This window comes from Gracilinanus agilis, chromosome 6 (assembly GCF_016433145.1).
Source record: "Gracilinanus agilis isolate LMUSP501 chromosome 6, AgileGrace, whole genome shotgun sequence".
Lineage (NCBI taxonomy): Eukaryota > Metazoa > Chordata > Mammalia > Didelphimorphia > Didelphidae > Gracilinanus > Gracilinanus agilis.
In genome coordinates this window covers 276,542,421-276,565,608 of record NC_058135.1, presented here as the reverse complement: position 1 = coordinate 276,565,608, position 23,188 = coordinate 276,542,421, and the positions used below count along the sequence as shown (strand labels likewise).

Below are 23,188 nucleotides of genomic sequence, written 5' to 3'. Positions count from 1 at the left end.
CTTTTTCTTCTAAAGGATTTGACTTCTTCCTCTCCTTATGTATGCATTGTAGAACAGAAGCTTCAAAAATGTCTACTGTGACCTTGGAATCCCTAGCACCTAGCCCAATTCTCCACATATAGCAATTCCTTCATAAGTGGTTTTTAAATAAAGTTGAATTGGAAAATTTACCAATATGAAGGAAGCAACTAGGTGGTATAGTAGATCAAATTTTGCTCCTGGAGTCAGGAATACTCATCCTCATGAATTCAAATTTGACATTAAGATACTTTTTAACTATATAATATTGGACAAGTAACTTAACCATGTTTGCCTCAGTTTTCCTGATCTGTAAAATGAGCTGAAAAAAGCAAAGGTAATTCATTCTAGGATCATTGCCAAGAAAAACCCAAATGGGGTTATGATGAGTTGACCATAATTCCTGAACAGAAAGGAAGAAGAGAGTACATATCATCTATAAACATTTAAGAATTATCATGTCGTTCAGTTGTTTTCAATTGCCTCCAAACTTTGTGACTCCATATGAGATATTCCTGGCAAAGATATTGGAATGATTTTCCTTTTCCTTCTACAGCTCATTTTGCAGATGAGGAAATTGAAAACAGGGTTAAATAACTTTCCTAGAGACACACAAGTAGTGGCTGGGCCGGATTAGAACTAACTAATATGAGTCTTCCTGACTTCAGGCCTAATCCTCTATCCATTGTGCCAACTAGCTACTCTTATATTAGAATGATAGGGAGAACAATAAACAAGGGAAGAAGCCAATTAAAGCTTTGAGGATATGATGAAAAAGGCAATAGTTTCTTTTTATTTATTGATATAATTTTTCCCAAATTGCAATAATTACAAAAGAATTAAATTTTTGTTGCTTATTTTTATCTGATTCAAGCTAATCATTAAAATAAAATTATTATTTAAATAAATAAATGTTTATTTTTGTTCAGGTGAATAAAATGTTCTTTGCCAAGTAATGTATCCCCATATGTACTGCAGTAACATCTCCTTGGGGCTTCGTTAAAAAACAAAGCAGTAATTTTATGTTCTATCATATCATTTTGAAAGCACTGAGTTTTGATAGTGATGGGGATTATCATTATTCTACCTAGAACTGTATTTGACTACACTTTCACTCATTCTAGTTCTTGCCTGTAAATTCACCAGTACTAAGACGGCCATCAATTCCCCATGAAGACAAAAAGATATGATGGTCATCCTAGCCCTTCCAATAGTGATGATAACTTCTTTTTTCTTACTGTAATATATTTAATAACCATAATTGATTTCAAAGTATATGAATTATATACATAAGAGAACTCTATTAATGTCTAATGCAAAATTTTTATATCATAAATTATCAGTCTAATAAACATTATTAACACCCACTTATTGGGGACGTCTGGTGTAATCATCCCTGTGGAATCTCTATCCAAGTCACAAGCATTATTCTTTGAGAAATAGCATCCTCTATGTTGAGCTACATGGCACAATGGATAAAGTATAGGGCTTGAAGCAAAGATGATCCATCTCTCAGACTTCAAATTGGGCCTGAGACATTTACTAGCTATATGACTAAGCACAACTCATTTAACCCTATTTGCCTCAGTTACTCATCTGCAAAAAGATTGGGGGAAAGGAAAGGACAGGGCACTTCAGTTATCCTTAACAAAAAATAAAAAGAAAATGACATCATGAAGTATTAAAGGTGATTGAACAATAACAAGAATACTCTTTCTGTGCCAGTTATTTGGCACATAATTGGAAAAGAAATATAATAATCTGTTGAGTGTTGGAAAGTGGATGGAATGGCAATTTTAAAATCATGAGATTTAGGCTTATATCTTGGCTCTGGCACAAATGAACTCAATGAGCTTTATTTTTTCATTTGTACATTTGTTCATTCTTGCCTTTGAGTGTCCAGTTCCTTTCACATTGTAGATTATAGAGGGCTTCTTCATGAGTAATTTTTGATTGCTTGAATGACAGCCATGGCCTTTGGTATACAATTTAAAAAACCCTCTTAATTTCTCTTATAATTGATAAAAAGTATCAGTTCTAAGGTAGAAGAATACCAAAGGCTGGGCAATGGGGGTTAACTGGTTTGCCCAGAGTCACACAGCTGGGACGTGTCTGAGGCTATATTTGCACCTAGGTCTTCCTGATGTTATCCACTGTTCTACATAGCTGTGCCTTTTGGTAAGTAATTGATCTTTTTCTCTTCTGTTTTTGTTTCCTTTATTGCCTTTTACATTTAGATCATAAATCCACTTATATTTAGTATGGAATATAAAAAAATGTAAAAAAAACAACAGAAGTAATAGCCTAACATTTAAATAAATACCTCTTACAATATGCCAGGTATTATGCTAGTCACTTTACAAACTTTTCTTTTTTTTTTTTCATTTTTAATTGTCATGCAAAACACACTTCCATATTGGTTATTGTTGTAAGAGCAAAGTCATACATAATAAACCTCAAAATAAAACCATAAATATATTATGTGAAAGACGACTCCAAAAATTCTTTCTCTGGTGGTGGATAGTATTCCCCATCATAAGTCTATCAGGATGGTCTCAGATCATTGCATTGCCAAAAGCAGCCAAGTATTCACAGATAATCCTTGTCCAATATTATTGTTACTGTGTACAGTGTTCTCCCAGTTCTGCTTATTTCACTTTGTATCAGTTCCCACAGATCTTTCAAGCTTTTTCTGAAACCATCTTGCTTATTATTTCTTATAGCACAATAGTATTCCATCACCAATATGTACCTCAATTTGTTCAGCCATTCCCCAATTGATGGGCATCCCCTCAATTTGCAGTTCTTTACTACCACAAAAAGAGCTGCTATAAATATTTTTGTACAAATATTTTCTTTCCCCTTTTTTTATTATCTCTGGGATACAGACCCAGTAGTGACATTACCAGATCAAAGGATATGGACAGTTTTATATATAGCTCTTTGGGCATAGTTCCAAATTGCCCTCCAAAATGAATGGATCAATCCACAACTCCACTACCAATGCATTTGTGCCCCAATTTTGTCATATCCCCTCCAACATTTATCACTCTCTTTTACTGCTATATTGTCCAATATGATAAGTATGAGATGGTACCTCAGCATTGTTTAATTTTGCATTTCTCTAATCAAAAGTGATTTAAAATATTTTTCATATAACTAATTCATTTCTTTGATTTTTTCATCTGAAAATGACTTGTTTATATCCTTTGATCATTTGTCAATTTGGGAATGGCCTGTATTCTTATGAATTTGACTGAGTTCTTCATAAATTTAAGAATTTAGACCTTTATTAGATACTTGTTATAATTTTCCCCAGTTCATGGTTTCCCTTCTAATCTTGGTTAGTTTTATTTATACAAAAGCTTTTTAATTTAATATAATCAAAAGTATTAATTGTATATCTTATAATAATTTCTATCTCTTGTTTGGTCATAAATTATTCCCTTCCTCAAAGTTACTTTACAATCTTTATCTCATTTGATCATCATAACAATTCTGGGAGGTAGGTGTTCCTATTATCCCATTTTTACAAATAAGGAAATTGAAGTATAGGTTAAACTAGTAAATGTTTAGATATTGTTTTACCTCTTGTGTTTCTGATTCTTGGTCTAGTATTCTACCCACTGACCACCTACTTGCCCCTTTTAAAAATTATAATCTATTAGTTAATTTCAATCAAACTGCCTCTGAATGGTTTTAATAATATAAAAGAGGTTTTTAAATGAGTAATTGAAAATATCAGATTTATTCAATAGTATGCTATCTAGTGCATTTTTTTATTATAACTTCTACAGAATTTTCCAGAGATCTACTTTTATATTCTTTAACCACTAATAAATGATCATGATTATTTTACTGTCTGGTAGAACCAAGGATCAGTCATGTTCCTTCCTCTTACTCTCCCCTTGGACTTTTGCCTTAAAAAAAGGCAAAGACACTTCTTTAATCCACCTCCAACCTTAACCCATATCTACAGATAAAAACAATGGAGTAGGTAATATATTGGGCAATAAGTCTTAGATCAGCACTTTAGTGACCTGAATGATCATTTATTCTTCACATATGCCACTCTGATTATTCATTACCATTTTCTGAAGAATCTCATCCTATGACATACTGGTCACTGGTTTTGAATGAAATTATTTTTGTTCATGGACTTCTTGATTGTAATACTTCTTTCCATCATTCCAGGTGAATTTCATTGCTTTGCATAACTATTAATATTTTTCCATATTCAGAATTATTTCTTTGCATGTCATCTCTCTCGTCAAGGAAACCCACTTCAAGAAAAGCATTCTGCAACAGTATACTGGCTGCTGTGCCTTCAGTAAACAGGTTAAATGATTCTTTCTTACTCTGATTACAACCCTTGAAAAAGAGTTAAGTACTTTAACACAGAATATACCTTTCCATGTGAACCAGCATTTCACTCTCCTATTTATTAGCGTATTTTCTCCTTGTCTTTACTCCACACCAGTGTAACCAGAGTCACTAGCTATCTTTAATTATCTATTGTCTAAATATGGAAATTTAGGAAGATGGAATACCCTCCAGAAAGAACCTAAGTTGCCTCTTGAAAGAGGATCAAAGTTTTATACATTTCTAGTGAATCACTGGGTTCATACCTATGATTATTTTCATATATCTACTCACTAATAGAACTTCAGTGAAACTGACAAGCTTGGATAACACCTTTCTAATTTTTAGGTATTGTATGAATTTCTGAGAAAGGATGCCATCTTTCAATCCAGATGCATTCCATATTCTCCTGGTCTTTGATATGATGGATCCACTTCAATCTGGAATTATTATTATTCAGTCCTTTTCCAAATGACTAAATAAAGGGGGAAAATAGTAAGATCAAGACAGTATTGAATATAGGGAACATTTCCAATATATGGCAGATTATAAATGGTACAGTCATGGGAAATGTGACAGAAGAGCTTAAAATTAACATACCCAGATATGATAGATTTTTTTCTTCTTTCTAGTGACCGATTCAGATATCATTTCCTTTAATAAAAAGGATACTCTTTGATGGCAAGAAATATTTTTTAATTCATCTTCCAATCCCTAGCAAAGAGCCTGGTACCAGCATAGTCTTCATATTTCATAAATGATTGTTTATTTTACCCAATAATATTTCAACCAAATGTGAGATGTCAGTTTGGGGATACATAATAAAATAGATTTATTCATATTTATTCTAGAATCTGTCTTGGACCTATTCAATCAAAATATTCAATAAAATAATATTTTTTTGAAATTTGGCATTTCAAAAAAAAATCCCTAAAAACAAAGTAATTCTGTATGCAATTTTTAGGATAAATGCTTATCTTCCAAAGGAGAGAAAATGGAAACCATATCAAACATTGGAAATAATTGAAAAAATACTTATATCAATTTGTTAAAGACTCTTTTCAATGCACCTTTTACTTCATTGTTCCTCAAGCTATAGATCAGTGGATTAAGCATGGGGATGACCAAAGTGTAAAACACAGAGGCCATCTTGTCCGTATCAAAGAAGTGATTTGCTTGAGGCTGTAAGTACATGAAAAGAAGTGTTGCATAGAACAAAACAACTATTGTGAGATGGGAGCCACAGGTAGAGAAGGCTTTGTGCCTACCCCCAGTAGAGTGCATCTTAAGTATGGCCATAAGAATGAGCAGGTAGGAGACAAAGATAATCAAGAGAGAGTAAAACAAATTAAATGCAGAAAAAGACATAATGATTAGTTCAATCTCACTTGTGTCTGAGCATACAATGGACAATAAAGGAAGACTTTCACAATAGAAATGAGGTATTACATTAGTATAACAGAAAGACAAATGAAAAATCTTAATTGTGACCAGTAAGGATATAATGATGCTATAGATATAGGGGACAGCCACTAAGGTGTAGCACACCCTATCTGACATGATGACTATATAGAGGAGGGGTTTACAAATAGCTACATAGCGATCATAGGCCATGGCTGACAAGATGAAGACTTCACTAGTAATAAATATCCCAAAGAAAACTAGCTGTACTGCACACCCATTATAGGAGATGCTATTTTTTTCCACTATAAAACTGACTAGCAGTTTTGGACCAACAACAGTAGAATAGCCAAGATCAACATATGCCAGATGCCTAATAAAAAAATACATGGGTGTTTGGAGGTGGGAATCAATACTGGTTAGGGTGATCAGGCCCAGATTCCACAGAGCTATGGCCAAGTAGTTGAGGAAAAACAAGGCAAAGAGCATGCCCTGAAGCTCAACATGTTTTGTGATGCCCATGAGGACAAATTCAGTCACCTGATTTCCTTTGGTGTCATTGACCTTGATCATCTCTTCCATCCAAGGAAGATAATCTGAGAATAAAAGGAAGAAACCTTCTTTAAGTATTGTTTGCACACTCTTTCAAGCCATTAGTGGATAGACATGGTTTAGATAAGATAAGCAGGAACTTTCTTACCACATTACAATGTATATTTTTAATATATCATTTCATCATTCTATATTTTATAACATATCATATCATCTCATATATACTATCATATGCTGTATCATATCATATCAATATTTTATCACCCAATGGAAAGTGATTGCAAGTTTATTTTTTAAAATTAAGAATTTAATGAACCTCTTTAATCCCAAGAGTTAGAACAGAATAACATTATAAATATCTTTTAAAATATCTTAAATAAGCAAATATGTTGGGAAACTGAAAGAACATGGAATATATAAGAAAATGTAAAACAGATGTTGTGATGTGTAGGCAGAGAGCTATTTTTAAAGCCTACAAAACTGGATCATAAGGATCATATCCAATACATTTCTGTGTGACCCGGTGCTAGTCATATAACCTCTTGGTAGTCTAGGTTACTCTCTTTGATTACAAGTTACAAGGAAAAAAATATAGCCAATGGTGATAGATGAAATTTCCTTTTTAGGTATAACCTAAAAAAGCTGAAGTTAAAAATAGTGAAAAATCCATTATCTAACCTTTCTCTATCATCAGTTTTTGTTTTTTTTTTTTTAACTGTAAAATCTATAGGAAGGCTAACTGTGGGGGCAGCTGGTTAGCTCACTTAACTGAGAGCCAGGTCTAGAGACAGGAGGTCCTAGGTTCAAATCTGACTTCAGACACTTTCTAGCTGTGTGACCCTGGGCAAGTCAATTAACTCCCATTGCCTAGCCCTTATCACTCTTCTGCCTTGAAACCAATATTGGTTCCAAGACAGAAGGTAAGGGTTTAAAAAAAGACTAACTATATCACTTCTTCTGTCTTAAAAAACAAACAAACAAATAAAAAACCCAACCCTTACTTTTTGTCTTATTAACAACTCTAAGAGAGAATGGCAAGGGTTAGGCAAATGCAATCAAGTGACTTGCTCTAGGTCACAAAATTAGAAAGTATCTGAGACCAGATTTAAAACCAGATCTTGCTGACTCCAGTCCTGATGTACTTAGCATGTAGGTTACCCAACACTTGACTTTCTATGGGCTTATTTACTTTTGCTTTTCAATAAATATTATATTTTACTGTCTGAATTTTTAAAATGGTCTAAACTCATAATTTTAATGCTTTTTAGTGCCTGCCATTCTCAGAAACTTGAAGAATGTATATATTTGTTTTTATAGTAATACTCAATGAAACATAATTGATCTCAAAAATCTCTTTGCTCTTATATATTAATATTGATTGATATTTTTCAATAAAAGCAATTTGATTTTCCTGATTGTGGCAAAATATCTGCAATTAATCAGGGCTAGAAAATATCAAACATTTCCCTTAAATGTTTGATACAATTTCACCTCACGTGACTTCAACACATAGACTTTACAGGGCTACATTCATCCTATGTGGTAGGTATAGTGATCAGCTTTGTTAATTGATTTGGTTGCACTCCATATGACTTTTTGACAATTTACTGAAATGATCACAAGTAGATAAGAATTTTACCTGATACCTGGAAGGATGAATCTTCTGTGACTTGTTCATGTTATCCCTAGTGCTAGCTACTGAAGAAAGACTTTATGGGTTTTTCAGTCCCCAAGGAATCATATCCCTGAAGTATTTGAGAATCACAATGAATTTCATACTCATAGAATTTTCTAGTGTTTTCTCCAATATTCATTTGAATATTCCAATCTCATGGAAATTGCATATACTTAGTATTTAATGAGGAACAATGTTAAAGATTTCTGTAATTTGATGAAGAATTTATTCAATAAAAATAGTAAATATTTATTTAACACTTTCATTGTCTCAGGAACTGTGCTAAGTGCTTATAATTAACATCTCAATTAATCCTCAAATCAACCCTGGGAACTAGATGCTATTATTATTCTCATTTTACAAATAAAGATTCTGAAGCAAAGAGAAGTTGAGTGACTTGCCAAAGGTCACATTGCTAGTATGTGCCTGAGGTCAGATAATGTACCAATCTCCTCTTTGTATGTAATATTCTACCTATTCTATAAAGCCAAAAAAAATTACACTGGCTTCTGGGAGAGATATGCCATCAATCAAAATAGTTTATTTTAACTATTCAAATACTTAATGAAATATAAGATAAAACCATTAAACTTGTTTAATTATTATTATCATCAGAGGGAAGAATATCAGAGAATAAAAAGAAACTAATAATTAAGAGAAAATACTTATTACAAATGAATATGTTTACTAAATATAATTCCTTTCCAGACAATGTATGCCCATATGAATTGAAGCAATTTCCCTAGGGTATCATAGAAAAGGCCTATTAGCAACAATAATTATATGTTCTGATTTATAATATTGGAAACCATTTGTTTTGGTAATGATCTGTATTGTTTCCAAGCACTGCCAACATTTCAATATAAAAATACATTTAAGGACAATTTTCCTAATTGTAGATCTTACTAGTGAATTAACAGTCACCAACACCAAGGTGTCCATCAATTTCCAATAAAAGATATAAATACATGCAGGCCCTCCAGGCATTTCCAATATAAAGGGAGATTTTTTTTTTAAATTTTAAAACAATTTATTTCAACAAAAATGTTTCAACTATTAGCATTATGTTCATGAAAATGCTGTACAAATACCTAATGCAAGGGGCTACTAAGTTAGGTGGCTTAGTGGATTGAGAACCAAGCCCAGAGATGAATTATGCTAAGTTTATATCTGGTATCAGATGCTTCCTAGCTTTCTAACTTTAGTCACTTTACCCCATTGCCTAGACTTCATCACTCTTCTGTCTTGGAACCAATACGCAATACTGATTTTAAGATGGAAGATAAGAGTTTTAAAAAATACCTCATGTAAACACTTTGAAGTGATGAATGATCAATCCATTAATATAGGCACCATTCATACATATTTACTAGATACTTCTAGTGTGCCCATTCTTATTGAAATTCTATTCAAGGATTTTGCAGTATTCTTAGAGAAATTGTGTCCTCTCCATTCCAGTTATTTGGTTTCTATAAATGGAAATAAAAGATAATTATAGAATAATTGCTGCAATGTTATTGCAGGAAGGCTGTATTGATGGAAGGTTTGTATTAGAGGCATGAATTCTAAGCTAAAGTCTTTGCTCTGGAATGCATCACCAACTCCATGAACTTTATTAATTTCTTTCTGTATTCAGTCTTGTCTTTGTATTCACAGTGCCTGTTCCAGTGTATATGCCAAGATTTTCCTACTTGTTATTTGCTTCAGTGAAATCCAAAACTAGGAAAAATCTTTGATTGTGTCAACACAGAATCTAAGAGAACCTTAAGTTTTAGGGTTAGTTTATAAGCTGGAGACCCCAAGTTTGTCCCTGTTGCTGAGAGAGGTCGCCCCAGGGAAGTTTCAGATTAAGCTAGTCTCAGACTGAACAATAGACATTAAAGAAAATGGTAATACTTGCTTAGGTGAAGCTGTAAGGCCTAAGCATATGCTAAATACCCTTTTAGTCTTAGTAGTATTCCCCATTGTATCAGAGATCCTTTCCAAGAAGACCCACACCCACTTCCCAAGAAGACCACCCTTTTTAGTATCCATTGTAAGGTTGGTGCCCTAGCCTCTGGGTATGGTTTATTTCCCAAGCCTGTCAGTGTATTTTGAATATTCCCATTTCCTTGTAACCTTGGTATGTCAATCAATCATATTTCTCTGTCCCTAGATTCCGCAAAAGATATATAAGTGCCCCAAATTATTTTCTTCAGGGGAACTATCATCTCGCATGATGATTTCTCCCAGGGATATTGTTCCCAGAGTCCCAGGGTGTAAACCCTATAAAAGTTTTTGGCACTGGGGTCTGGAAGGAGCTGATATATTGGACCTATCCTTTTTCTTTTTCTTTTTCTTTTTTTTTAAACCCTTGTACTTTCGTGTATTGTCTCATAGGTGGAAGATTGGTAAAGGTGGGCAATGGGGGTCAAGTGACTTGCCCAGGGTCACACAGCTGGGAAGTGGCTGAGGCCAGGTTTGAACCTAGGACCTCCTGTCTCTAGGCCTGACTCTCACTCCACTGAGCTACCCAGCTGCCCCCCTATCCTTTTTCTGATTAAAGATTTGTTTTTTTTCTGACTACTTTAGTAGTTCTGTTTTATTTCCAAGTTAACCATTGTATACCTTTCTATTTTCATTTCATGATATGACATAATTAGGACTAAATAAATTTTGCATTATATAAATATATATATGTAATATAGTATAGTATATATGGTATATGTAGGAATATAGCATAGTTATAAAGGAATATAGCATAATAATTATAACAATGACAATAATAAAAGAAATAGAACAAGAAGAAGAAGAACAAGAAAGATCAGGAGGAGAAACATTTAAATAGTATTTACTCTGTGACAAGGCACTGTGCTATATGCACTTTGGAAATATTTTCTCTTCTGATCCTCAAATCAGTTCTGGGTGGAATGATCTACACTTATCCCTATTTTATGCCTAAGGAAGCTAAGGCATAGGTTAAAATACTTTGTAAGGGTCATGCAACTAGTGAGAATGCTCAGGCTGAATTTGAACTCAGGTGTTTGTGACCTCAGGACTGGTACTCTCTACACTATGTTAGCTATCTGCTCTAACATAACATAAGGTGCTAATCAGCATCTAATTTCTACAAAACTGCTTTGTAGTATTTGCAATGCTTTTTGTTGTTGTTGTTGTTTTCCAAAATAAAGGAATTCATGTATCAACTTTATTGAACAGTTTGATTTCTGATGGTCATAATTTATATAGAATTTTTAAGTAATTTTCTGTCCTTTTTAACCATTAGTGAATGATATCAATGATTTCAAAACACTGTAAAAATGAGGAATCATTCATATACTCTTCCCTCTTTTCCTTCCATTATATTGTGCATAACATCCCAGGAACAAAGATCATAATGTTTATTAACTCCACCTACAAACTACTCATACAGACACAAAGGATGAGATGAAGAAAGCAATCTACTCAACAATAGATTGAGTACTAGATTAGAGTTTTCCAAAATGGAGACACAAAACTATTTTTTAAAAGACAAAATGTGCAAATAGAAATCCTATTTTTATTTTATATTGAATGGCCATAAAGATTTCAAATTTTGGGGGAAATGAATTTTTTTTATACTCCTTCCTGTTCCGATTTCTTTGCATTGCTGATTACATTTAAGAAACAAAGACATTTTCTATACCCTCACCCCCCAAGTCACACATACCCTAGGAATAAAAGAGGAGAAAATAAATAAATATAATGATATATTACATAATACATAGTAATATATTATATATAGTAATATATTATATGTAGTAATATATTATATATAGTAATATAATTTGTAATATAATATATAATAAATTATAATAAATAAATAAAGCTCAACAATGGAATGAGTATTAGATTTAACTAGAAAAATACTGTCCTAGACTTGGAATCAGGAAGACTTACCTTCATGACTTCAAATCCATTTTCAGACAATTTGTAGCTCTATGATGCTGGGGAAGTCATTTGACTATGCTTCAATTTCTTATTGATAAAATGACCTGGACTAGGAAATGGCAAACCACTCTAGTACCTTCAGTAAGAAAGTTCAATAATGTAGTCACAAAGAGTAACTGAAATGGCTGGACACACACATAAATTATACCTGTGGTTCTCTAAAAGATGGTTATGTCCTAAAATATACTACTATTGCCAAGGATATCATTAGGAAAAGGTATTGTTTAAAGCTGTTTTAACTCACAGGTTTTGATGGCAAGTAGAAAGGGCTACTATTGGGGAACTGAGTTATCTGATTATGTTTTTAATAGATATAAAAACAAAATGAGATAGTCATAAAAATTATGGAAAATCTCTGTTTTTAAATATTGTGGTAATAAAATTCTGATTAATCAAATAGTTCTGTTTTGCTATAAGATCAAGGAAAATCTTGTGTACAAAATTTGTAAAGCACACTGCTACTAACCTACTAATGACAATTGTCAGCACTTTATTTTTTAAAATTTCACACTAAAACCATTACTCAATTCCATGTTACTTTCTTTCAACCTTAATTCATATATTCAGGTCAGTATTTCTGCTTCTTATTTCAGAAAAAAAACTGGTTCAAACTATGCCTTGAGTCCTTTCTCCTTGAAAAAAAAACTTCAGAAGAAGGTATGCTGAATAATGTAGAACCACATGTCTTCCTCTGGGGTAGAAGTTGGAAAAAGCAAAAAGAGAAAATTCAAACAACTAGATCTATCAACCAGTCACTTTCTTAGTTAATCAGACATTAAAATATTCAGAGAGGCCTTGTCTCTAGATTTCTTTTCCAGTATAAGCCAGACCCTTCTCCTAGAAGTTCCTAAACCTGATATGCATTAAGATGAGATTCAAAACTTTAAAAGAATTTAAATAGGACAAATTTTAAATCTTATATTTGATTTTTTTTCTTATAAAGTTTCACATGTGAGTAAGAAAAACAAATATATATATATATAGCATTATTTTGAGGAAAGCCTGGAATTTTTAGTACATTCCAACTTTTATATGAGTCTAGAATATTATAGATCAACTACAGAAGCTAATATGATCTCCATTAAGATGTATATCCCATACTGGCATAGGGTGAGATAGTCTATTTGTAGCCTGCTTAGACCACATCACATTTAGAATATTGTGTTCAATTTGGGGCCATAGAATTTAAGAGGGACATTAATAATATCCAGAATGAACAGAGGTAAGCAAGAATAATATTGAGGAGACAAAATCATATGATATGAGGAACTATTGAAAACACTATGTTGTTAGCAAAAAGATCAGGTTCATAGCATCATAGATTAGTAATTGGAATAGCACTTAATTTTAAATTATCAAACAAATTTTATAGATGAGTGTGATTCAGAGGAAATAATCTTATTGTTCAGAATATCTCAGGCAACAAATTAAATTTAGTGCTCAGAATATAATATATAGTTGGATGGGCAAGATGGAGAGTTTAGGTTTTTGAAAACATCTCTAGAACACTTAGGTACAAATAACTTTAATGATGGGCAACAAAAACAACCATGGGTTAGTTTCATTCTGTATTGCATTTAAAGAATTAGAAATTTTTTCTAAAAAGATCTAGGCAGTGGAATGAATACAACTAGCTTGGAGTTAGAAGGAACTGGTTTCTAATCTACTCTCAATATTTGATATTTGAGTTTTGTATGCAACTTAATCTCTTTCTGTCTATTTTTTCTCCTGAAGAATTATTTCCTTATTGGCATATATCTCTTCAATTTTTAGTGACAGATGTTGGTCTAGGCCTAGTTTCTGACAGATTGCTTTCCATTTACCCCCCAGTTTTTGTTGAATAGTGAGTTCTTGACCCAAAATATAATCTTTGATTTGATCAAATACTTCTGTCTAGAGTCAGGAAGATCATAACTCAAATCTCATCTCAAAAACTTACTAACTATGTGACCTTGGGCAAGTCACATAACTTTGTTTACTTCAGCTTTCTTATCTATAAAATGAGCTAGAGAAGGAAATAATGAACCACTTCAATATCTTTGCCAAGAAATTCTCAAATTGGAGACAAAGAGTCAAATTCAACTGAACTGACTCAACATAATCAACACTGAAAACCAATTCTACTGACAAAGCACTCTATTTCTCATCTAGTAGGATATTTTTAAACAATTAGCACTTTGTAATATATTGTTAGGGTTCGAATTGGTGGCCACCAAAGGAAGACATGAGGCAATGCAATATGACCCCACTGGGCCCCTTCCTGGAAGGAGCTACAGCTCCCCACTCAAACTAGAGATACCCTGTTATGTATGCAAACATTTCCAAGAGTCTATATAACCCCTGTATTCCTCCCCCCCAAGCACAGCTCTATTCGGGAGCCATCCTAGGGTGCACACTAGTAATAAAGTATCTTCTGTAACTTGCATTGTCTCTAGATCTCCATTCTTGGGTCATGATTCCGAACCCTAACATTAGGAAGGTTGAAGGTAGGGAAATTGAGAGAGAGAAACTCTGGCCTGGACCAGAGGTCCGGACCAGATAAGAATTTAGAGGCCCCAGCAGAGGAGCACAGAGGTTAATTAAACAAGGTTGTTAGTCACAAGGGCTTTTACAATTAGAGAGGCAAGAGAGGCCTCGTAGAAGGTAGAGCCTCCAGAAACGCCAGGGGAGGAGAAAAGAAGTCAGCCTAACATACCCATGTGACAATTCAGAAGGAAGCAGTCTGAGGTCTCACCAGAGATCCTTCTACACCAAGTTCAAAGCACCAACTCTTCCACAGGAAGTTACCATCATATTTAAAAGATAGCATCTTTCCTCACTTCCTGCTTCCACCTCCAATTCCAAGTGGACAAAGGCAGCCTCAACACTGTTTTGGACTGCCCAAAGGGCAGTCCCTTGTTTCTGATTTGTTACTTATTGTCATGTGTGGGTAACTGATTTTTTCCTCCCTACTTAATTCTAAATTGGGTGGGGTGGCATTATTTCTGCTGGCTAGAGTCTAACAATGAATGAGGATGAGCTAATTCCATTTACACAATTGATTGTTGTCATTAAAAAAGTAAATTGATTAAAATGAAATTTTAACTCATTGGATTTGCCTACCAATTGGTGATTAATATTTATATAATTTTGATCTCTACTTTTTGGAAAATTGTATTTTAAAAAAATTAACTCTTCTACATGAAATATCATATTGTTTTGAAAAATCTGGACCATACTAATGTCAAGAGAACTAAAGTCTTAGCTCCAGAGGCAGTGCCTTGGATTTTGGGATAGTTCTGTTTTTGTGTTGAGTTACTAGATTTCCATGATGTGAGATGGAGCCTAATAGGAGATAAAATATAGAATGTTGGACTCATAACCAGGAAGACTTATTTCCAACATTGCCTCTAATGTTTCTAGATTAGAAAATCTTTAAAATGGTGTTAAAATATCTATTATACCTAGTTCAGAAAGTTGTAGTCAGGATCCAAGATGGTGGAAAAAAACAGGAACCCACTTGAGCCCCGGAGTTACAGAAGCCACCAAAGGATGGAATGAAACAATTTTCCTAAGGAAGACAAACTAGAAGATAAAAGTTTTGTCTTACCAGTGAAAATGGAGCATAGTCCAACTGTAGCAAAACCACTACAAGAGAGTAACAGACCATGTAGTAGGGTGCCTCCTTCCCTAAAAGGACAGAATAGACCTTAGGGACAACTGACTTGTCAGCAGTGGCTTCAGATCTCAGATGGCAAGGAGGCTGAACAATTGTCCTCAACATCAGTGCTAGCTCTAGCTTCAAGACTGCTGCATGACCAATGTATGAATCTAGGTTGAAGTTCCAGGATGAGGAGGAGCACTGGATCACCAAAACTTCTGGCTATAGGGGAGTTCAGATGCTAGTAACAGTTCTAGGGAGGAAAAGAATGCTTATGTTTTTCACAGATTAGAGCATAAGTAGGAGATTAGTAAATACACTTTTTAAATAATATCTCCTTGGAAGAAGTAAAAAAAACTCCCAGAATCAGCTCTGAAAATAGCTACATAAAAAACTGAAGCTGAGAAAAGTATCTTGACCACTCTGTTAACAGAACCTAAATTTGATGTAAAGTTGAAAGTCAAGAAATGGAGTGGTAAAAACAAACATCTATAAAATAATAACCTGACCTTAGAAAGTTACTGTGTTGGCAGGAAAGATGAAAACACAATCTGAGAAGAAAACAAGTCAAAGCAGCAAAATCCAAAGCCTCAATTAAAAATGTTAATTAGTAGGACAAAAAAATTGGACAAATAAAATATTAAATAACCCTCAAAAAAGAAACTCCAAAGATGTAATGTGTATAATTAAATGTTTTTGTTATAATTCTCACTACTCTGAAATAATCCAATTAAAAGAAAACATTCAAGAATTAATGCAAAACAAAATAAATCTTCTCCCAAGACCACTTTACTAATGTAAAGTTACCATTGGAAGAAGGTATTCTCTTAAACTTGAGGGCAGAAGTAACTAGGTTACTGTTGGGGGAGATAGTTATAAACCATTTTTTCATGGAAAAAAATAGAAAATGTAAATAGTAATTTTTTTACCCTTAGTGAATGATTTTGATTATTATAACCCTTTAGGAAAATTCTGAGTCAGTTATTAATGACATTTTTTTTATCAAACCAAGGAACATCTTCTGTTCCAAAATTTGTGTGTAGCCCTGATCCTGAAGAAAAGCACACTGTTTAGAAAAGGACATTGTCAGCACTTTATTTTAAATATATTTCATGCCAAAATCACTAGATAATTTCCTAGTGTTTTCCCTCTTCATGATTTTATTACTATTAAAATTATCTGGTGATTATATACTAATTTTATAATTATTTATTACATAACAAAAAGGAGGCCAGAAAAAGAGAGAAAAGGATGAGTCATGTGCATGATCACCTCATTTGTGAGTAGGCAGGTCCAGCTCAGAGCCACACCAAATGCTCCCCTGCTTCCTGGTTCCAAGAAAAAGAAAAGGCAGATTTTCTGTCCCCACCTTCAGTTTATGCTTTTAATGATGTCACTTTCCAGTGCCTCTGATTGGAGGATTCAGATCTCAAACAGAACCATAGGTAGGTCTTCTGGACACCAGGAGTTTCACTAAAGTGTTTAGAATGACTTCATAATCCATGTACATTTCCCCCCATATGACCCATTGTTTCCCAGCTTGGTGGCTAACTGATTGACTTCATTACTTTGTTTGTAGGTACAAGAACTTATCTCTCACCTGGCCATCTTTACCAGACAAAAGAAGGAAGGGCTCCACCCATGGCCTCATCTTAAGTTTGAACTTCAGTCTAAAAATTAAATATTTTTTTTAGATTTAAAATAAAAAACTTGTTTTAGAAATCAAAATTGTCTACAAATTAATATTAACTTTCCATCTTTTCCTCTGTTATTAATTTGGAGAAGTATCAGTCTCCTGAATGAATCATTCTATGTACAATATCTCTACACTTCAAATTTTTTTTTATTATGATAAATAAGGGCCCAAAGGACTATACATTTCATGGATGGTCTAATTCTTCATCAGTTTTTCTTAAAATATTAAAAATTATTGATACAAATATTTACAAGGAGACATTAAGAAACATTCTCCTTCTTGGTGTAAAGGTCTTACAATCAAAATAAAATACCAGTGCATGAGGTAGATCAAAACCCAAAGTTTCCCAAACCCCCACAGTTCAGTTCAGTATATCCAAAGGCTCACTCAGACTCTCATGATGTAGAATGTGATTTCTGGGGACATCTTCTATAGTTGTCATCTTCTTAGGCCATCTGGAATCATGCTGGTCCTTGCATTTTTTCTAGCAGATCTGTTTTCCCAGTCCAGGTCATTGGCATATGTTTTCCTAAAATTGCTTGAAAATAGATCTAAATGCAAAAAGTATATAAATCTGCAGCAGAACTTCACAACTGCATACATTCAGTATAGCATTTTTAGTGCCCTCTCCAGAGCAACTAGTCAAATTTTTCCCAAGTCCCTTCAAATTCAAGGAAACTAAAGAAGAGGAGAACATGCTGAATAATGTATAAACATGTCTTCTTTGGGCATCAAAGTTGAAAGAAGCAGCAACAGAAAATTCCAAATAATTAGATGTACCAAGTAGACACTTTCTTACTTAATCTGTCAGTAGATCCTCTGGAAAGTTACTATGTCTAGCCTCTTCTCCCATTTGGACTTTAGCTTTCTCCTATAGATCCTAAACTTGTTATTCATTAAGATGAGATTAGCCAAGGAAAAGAGTTCAAATTAGATGAATGTTACATCCTTTATTTGTTTTGTTTTGTTTTGTTTTTTTAAACTACACAAATGAACAACAGGAAAGACATGCATTTTTAAGCATTCTTTTGAAAACCTAGAATTTTTAGTGGATTCCATATCTGAGCATATTGCCAGAATATTATTCATCAATAAGGGAAGCTAATGTGATGTCCATTAATATGGGCATTCTGGCACAAGGTGATTCTGCCTTGGCTAGAAACATTTAGAATATTGTGTTCAATCTGGGGCAACAGTGTTGAAAAGGGATATTAATAATTTCCAGAGTAAAGAGAGGGAGACAACAGTAACATTGAGACAAAAGCACATGATATGTGAAAATCAGATGAAGATACTATGTTATTCGCAAAAAGATCATGGTCATGACATCATAAATTTTAAGTGACATGTTGCTTAAGACTTATGTCTTCTTGTGTTTTGCAGAGGAATATGAGTGAAAGAGAAGAATCTTATTGCCCAGAATATCACAGGTTAGCAAGGAATAGATCTGTTATTTGAACCAAGTAATTCTACAGATTATCTGAGAAGTCTTAATTAATTTTAAGGTTCAGAAAGTGAAATGTGCACAGAGATTTGGGGGACACCTTATTCATTTTAGGATAACAATGAAAGGTATGGAGTTCAAGATGTGAGAACAGATGAAAGTTTTCTTCAAGACTTTGGATAGGAAGCAACTGGGTGGCTCAGTGGATTGAGAGCCAGGCCTAGAGATGGGAGGTCTTAGGTTCAAGTCTGGCCTCAGACACTTCCCAGCTGTGTTACTCTGGGCAATTCACTTAACTGCCCTTACCGCTCTTCTGCCTTGGAGCCAATACACAGTATTGACTCCAAGACAGAAGATAAGGGTTTAAAAAAAAACAAAAAACTTTCAATAATAATTTTAAGAAGAGGAATCAGCTTGTTCTACTCCATAGATAATACCAGGAACAAAGATTGGAAGGCACAGAATGAAAAGTAATATAATAAAAGGAGAAATTTCTTAACAATTAGTGACATTCAAATGTATATTGTCTCTGGTGGCAAGTAGTTTGGACCTTACCTACATGTTATTTATTTAATACAATATAAGCTCCTTAAAGGTGAAAACTATTGTTTAAGCTGTGTATTCATAATACCTAACAAACAGTTTTCTAAATTCTTGTTAACTGATTTTCCCACACAAGAAACACTCAACCAAATTTAGGATGAAATATTGAATTTTATGGATATTTGGTTCTAAATCCTTTATGAAATTGTTTCAATTAAATAATCCACTAAACTGGATTAACTTGAGTTTGCCAATTAAAAATTCTACGGGGCATCTGGGTAGCTCAGGGGATTGAGAGTCAGGCCTAGAGACAGAAGGTCCTGGGTTCAAATCCGGCCTCAGACACTTCCCAGCTGTGTGACCCTGGGCAAGTCACTTGACCCCCATTGCCTACCCTTACCACTCTTCGGCCTTGGAGCCAATACACAGTATTGACTCCAAGACAGAAAGTAAGGGTTTTAATAAAAAAAAAAAATTTAAAAACAATTCTAAGGGGAAAAAATCCTTCCCATATGGAATATTAGCATATCTGCTTTGTCATCTAGAAGAAGAAAGAATAATCAGAGAGAAGTTGATAAATTATCTAACAGAATTTTTCTTACATCTAATAATGCAATGGTATTCTATTCTACAAAGGATATTAAAGAAAATGCTTACATCAGTTTTTTAAGAAGTCTTTTCAAAGCCCCTTTCACCTCTTTGTTCCTCAAGCTGTAGATCATAGTATTAAGCATGGGAATAATAAGAGTGTAAAACACAGAAGCCATCTTGTCTGTATCAAAGGAATGGCTAGATTGGGGCTGCAGGTACATGAAGAAAAGTGTGGAATAAAACACAACCACCATTGTGAGATGAGAGCCACAGGTGGAAAAGGCTTTGTGCCTGCCCTCAGAAGAGTTCATCCTGAGGATGGTCACAAGAATGAACATGTAAGAGACAAGGATAATCAAGAAGGAAGGAATTAAATGCAATATAGCCAGGGTCATAATGATTAGTTCAATCTCACTTGTATCTGAGCACATAATGGACAAAAGAGGGAGACTGTCACAAAAGAAATGCCTTAATAAGTTTGATTTGCAGAAAGATGATTTAAAAATCTTTATTGTGATCAGTAGGGACACCATGATACTATAGAGATATGAGACAGCCATTGTGATCCAACATACTCTGTCTGTCATGATGACCATATAGAGGAGCGGCTTACAGATAGCCACATAACGATCATAGGCCATGGCTGACAAGATAAAAAATTCACTGGTGAGAAATTTTGCAACAAAAACTAATTGTATTGCACATTCATGATAGGAAATGATGTTTTTCTCCTCTATGAAACTAACCAGCATTTTTGGACCAATAGCTGTGGAATATCCTAGATCAACAAATGCCAGATGCCTGAGAAAAAAGTACATGGGAGTTTGGAGGTGGGAATCGATGCTAGTTAAGATGATCAGACCCAGGTTTCCCAGAATGATGGCCATGTAGTTGAGGAAAAACAGAATAAAGAGGGGTTCTTTTAGCTCTGGATGGTTTGTGATGCCCATGAGAATGAATTCAGTCACCTGACTCTCAGTGGTTTCATTCAACTTGAACATTTCTTTCATTCAAGGAATAAGATCTGAAAATAAAGGAAGTAGGTAAAATGTGTAAAAAAGATATAATCTGAAAGTAAAAGATGTACTCACTTTGATAGACACCATTTTGTATAAACCATTAGACAGTTGGTGGGAAAAAATGTCTAAGATAAGATGAGTGGGAACTTTTCCTCCCAATTAAAATGTGATTTTATCATTTTAATTATATCATGGTGAATTTATTCAGTTTAGAATCACATTACATTAAATCATATCACACCTTATCATTCCTTATCACAATATATCATATTAGAACCACATCAGCAGCCTTTTGCCACCAAGATTGGAAATTGGTTTTATTTTATAAAATAAAAAGTAAATTATTAAACTATTCTCAAAAGAATGGACAGAATTTTATTATGAGTATATTTCAAAATAAGTTAATTACTCACTGAGTAGGAGTCTGATGAAAAACTGAAGGAGCATAGAATATATGTGAACAACTTATATAAGAAGTCATGAGTTATAGAATTATATTCAACATATTTCCAAATTACCTTTTGCTTGTCCTGTTACCTACTGGTTATTGGGTCATTGTTATTCACTGTAAGTTACAAAGTGATAGACTTTACTGAGAAAGATGTTATTTTTTTAGGAATGTCTTAAACCATTGAAGTTAAAGCTTCAGGATTTATTCCAGGAGTCTCTATTTCATGCAACCATTAATTGTCTGAAAACTATGGAGACACCCTTCTACCCCTTCCCCCCAATATCTTCTCACTTTCTGTGACCTTCCTTTACTATGTCAGAAAGAAAATATTTCTTTCCTCTACTATGAAGGTGACCTAAGTTTGTAATTTTGGCATTTTTAATGTCATTATTATCACAGACATGAAAGGATTTTTAAAATTGTGGTTCTTCAGATTACAGCCAGTTGAATAGAATTAATCTAAAAAATTATGGAATACCATATCAGCAATCAGTGCCTCTTAAAAAAAAGCTCTTTGATTTCTCAGATTGAAGAAAAGCTTCTCTGACATTGATCAGAGCTAGAAAATATCACCTGATGACAATCCCAGAATGATTCCATTTCATTTCAATTAGAATAAATTCACCAAGTAGCCCGTAAAATTTCCCAGTGCACAATACAGAGGACAGAGTGATAAGTTTTTTGATCTGAATTCCTTTGACTACATGTTTTTGATTCTTCATAAATTGAGACAGTCCAAAGAACAAAGTTACCTGCTTATCTGATAAGTAGAATTGTCTGTGACTCATTCATGTTATTAACACTGCTGAATAGTAGAAGGAGAATTTGTGTGTTTCTCAATCCTCATGAGGCCATGTGTCTAGAGTATTGAAGGAGTTTATAATGAATTTTCAATTATTATGTCATGGAAATTGCCCAGAATTTGAGATGAGACATTACAGGTTTATTGAGTTTGATGAATATTTCCAAAATAGTCATCATGTTTGAGACTCTTATTTTTAGATATATATCCTTATTGTATCAAGTCTAAGGACATTACATATGTTTATGTGAAAATATCAAAAAATCTTTTGTCAATCAAAAAACAGTTAAAACACCTGTATATTAATAAGCCATGCAAATTAATAACAGCTAGGGTTTACAATAGAAGATAGTTGGATGGGCAAGATGGAGATTTTACCTTTTTGGGTACATCTCTAGAACATATGGTTACAAATGGACTAAGTGTTGGTCTTCAAAGACAGCAATGGAGAGGTAAACAGACTAGACAGACTTCAGAGGATTAGAATTTTTCCTAGAAACATTCAGGTGGTGCAATGTATAGAGTGCTAGGTTTATACTTAGGAAGAATGTATCTCTAATTTATCCTCATGCATTCACTTTTTAACTTTTGGTAAGCAACTTAAAATCTTTTGTTCTGTTTTTCCGTTGTGAAGAATCATAGTTCTGTTAATAAATTTGTCCTTACTTTCTAGTGAAAGACATTGGTATATGCCCAGTTTTTGCAAGACTGTATTCCATTTTTTCCCAGGAGTTTTTGTTGAATAGTTAATTCTTGCCCCAAAAGTTGAAACTTTGAGTTTATAAAATACTTGAACCAAGAGTCAGGAAGAGCTGACTCTACACAATACATTTGACATTGTGTACCTAACATATTTCACTGGTCAACCACCCTTATTGTTTTGTACTGTAAGCCTTCAGGAAGCTACAGATATCCTGGGAGGTGTGACGATTTAGCTTAGAGAGAGAGAGAGAGAGAGAGAGAGAGAGAGAGAGAGAGAGAGAGAGAGAGAGAGAAAGAGAGAGAGAGAGAGAGAGAGAGAGAGA

The 23,188-nt window shown here is 33.7% G+C and overlaps 2 protein-coding genes across 2 annotated transcripts in view; both read right to left on the bottom strand.

The window, feature by feature from the left end:
- Positions 1 to 5,415: 5,415 nt before the first annotated feature.
- On the bottom strand, positions 5,416 to 6,363 carry LOC123251379 (olfactory receptor 8K3-like). The gene has a single exon (XM_044680631.1). The coding sequence runs from the start codon at positions 6,361 to 6,363 to the stop codon at positions 5,416 to 5,418; it is 948 nt and encodes a 315-aa protein (XP_044536566.1).
- A 13,590-nt stretch (positions 6,364 to 19,953) lies between these two features.
- Positions 19,954 to 23,188, bottom strand: part of LOC123251380 (olfactory receptor 8K3-like) — a 7,101-nt gene continuing 3,866 nt past the window's right edge. Inside the window, exon 2 of the mRNA XM_044680632.1 lies at positions 19,954 to 20,859. Within this exon, the coding sequence (XP_044536567.1) occupies positions 19,954 to 20,859 (906 nt within the window). The remainder of the gene's footprint in view (positions 20,860 to 23,188) is intronic.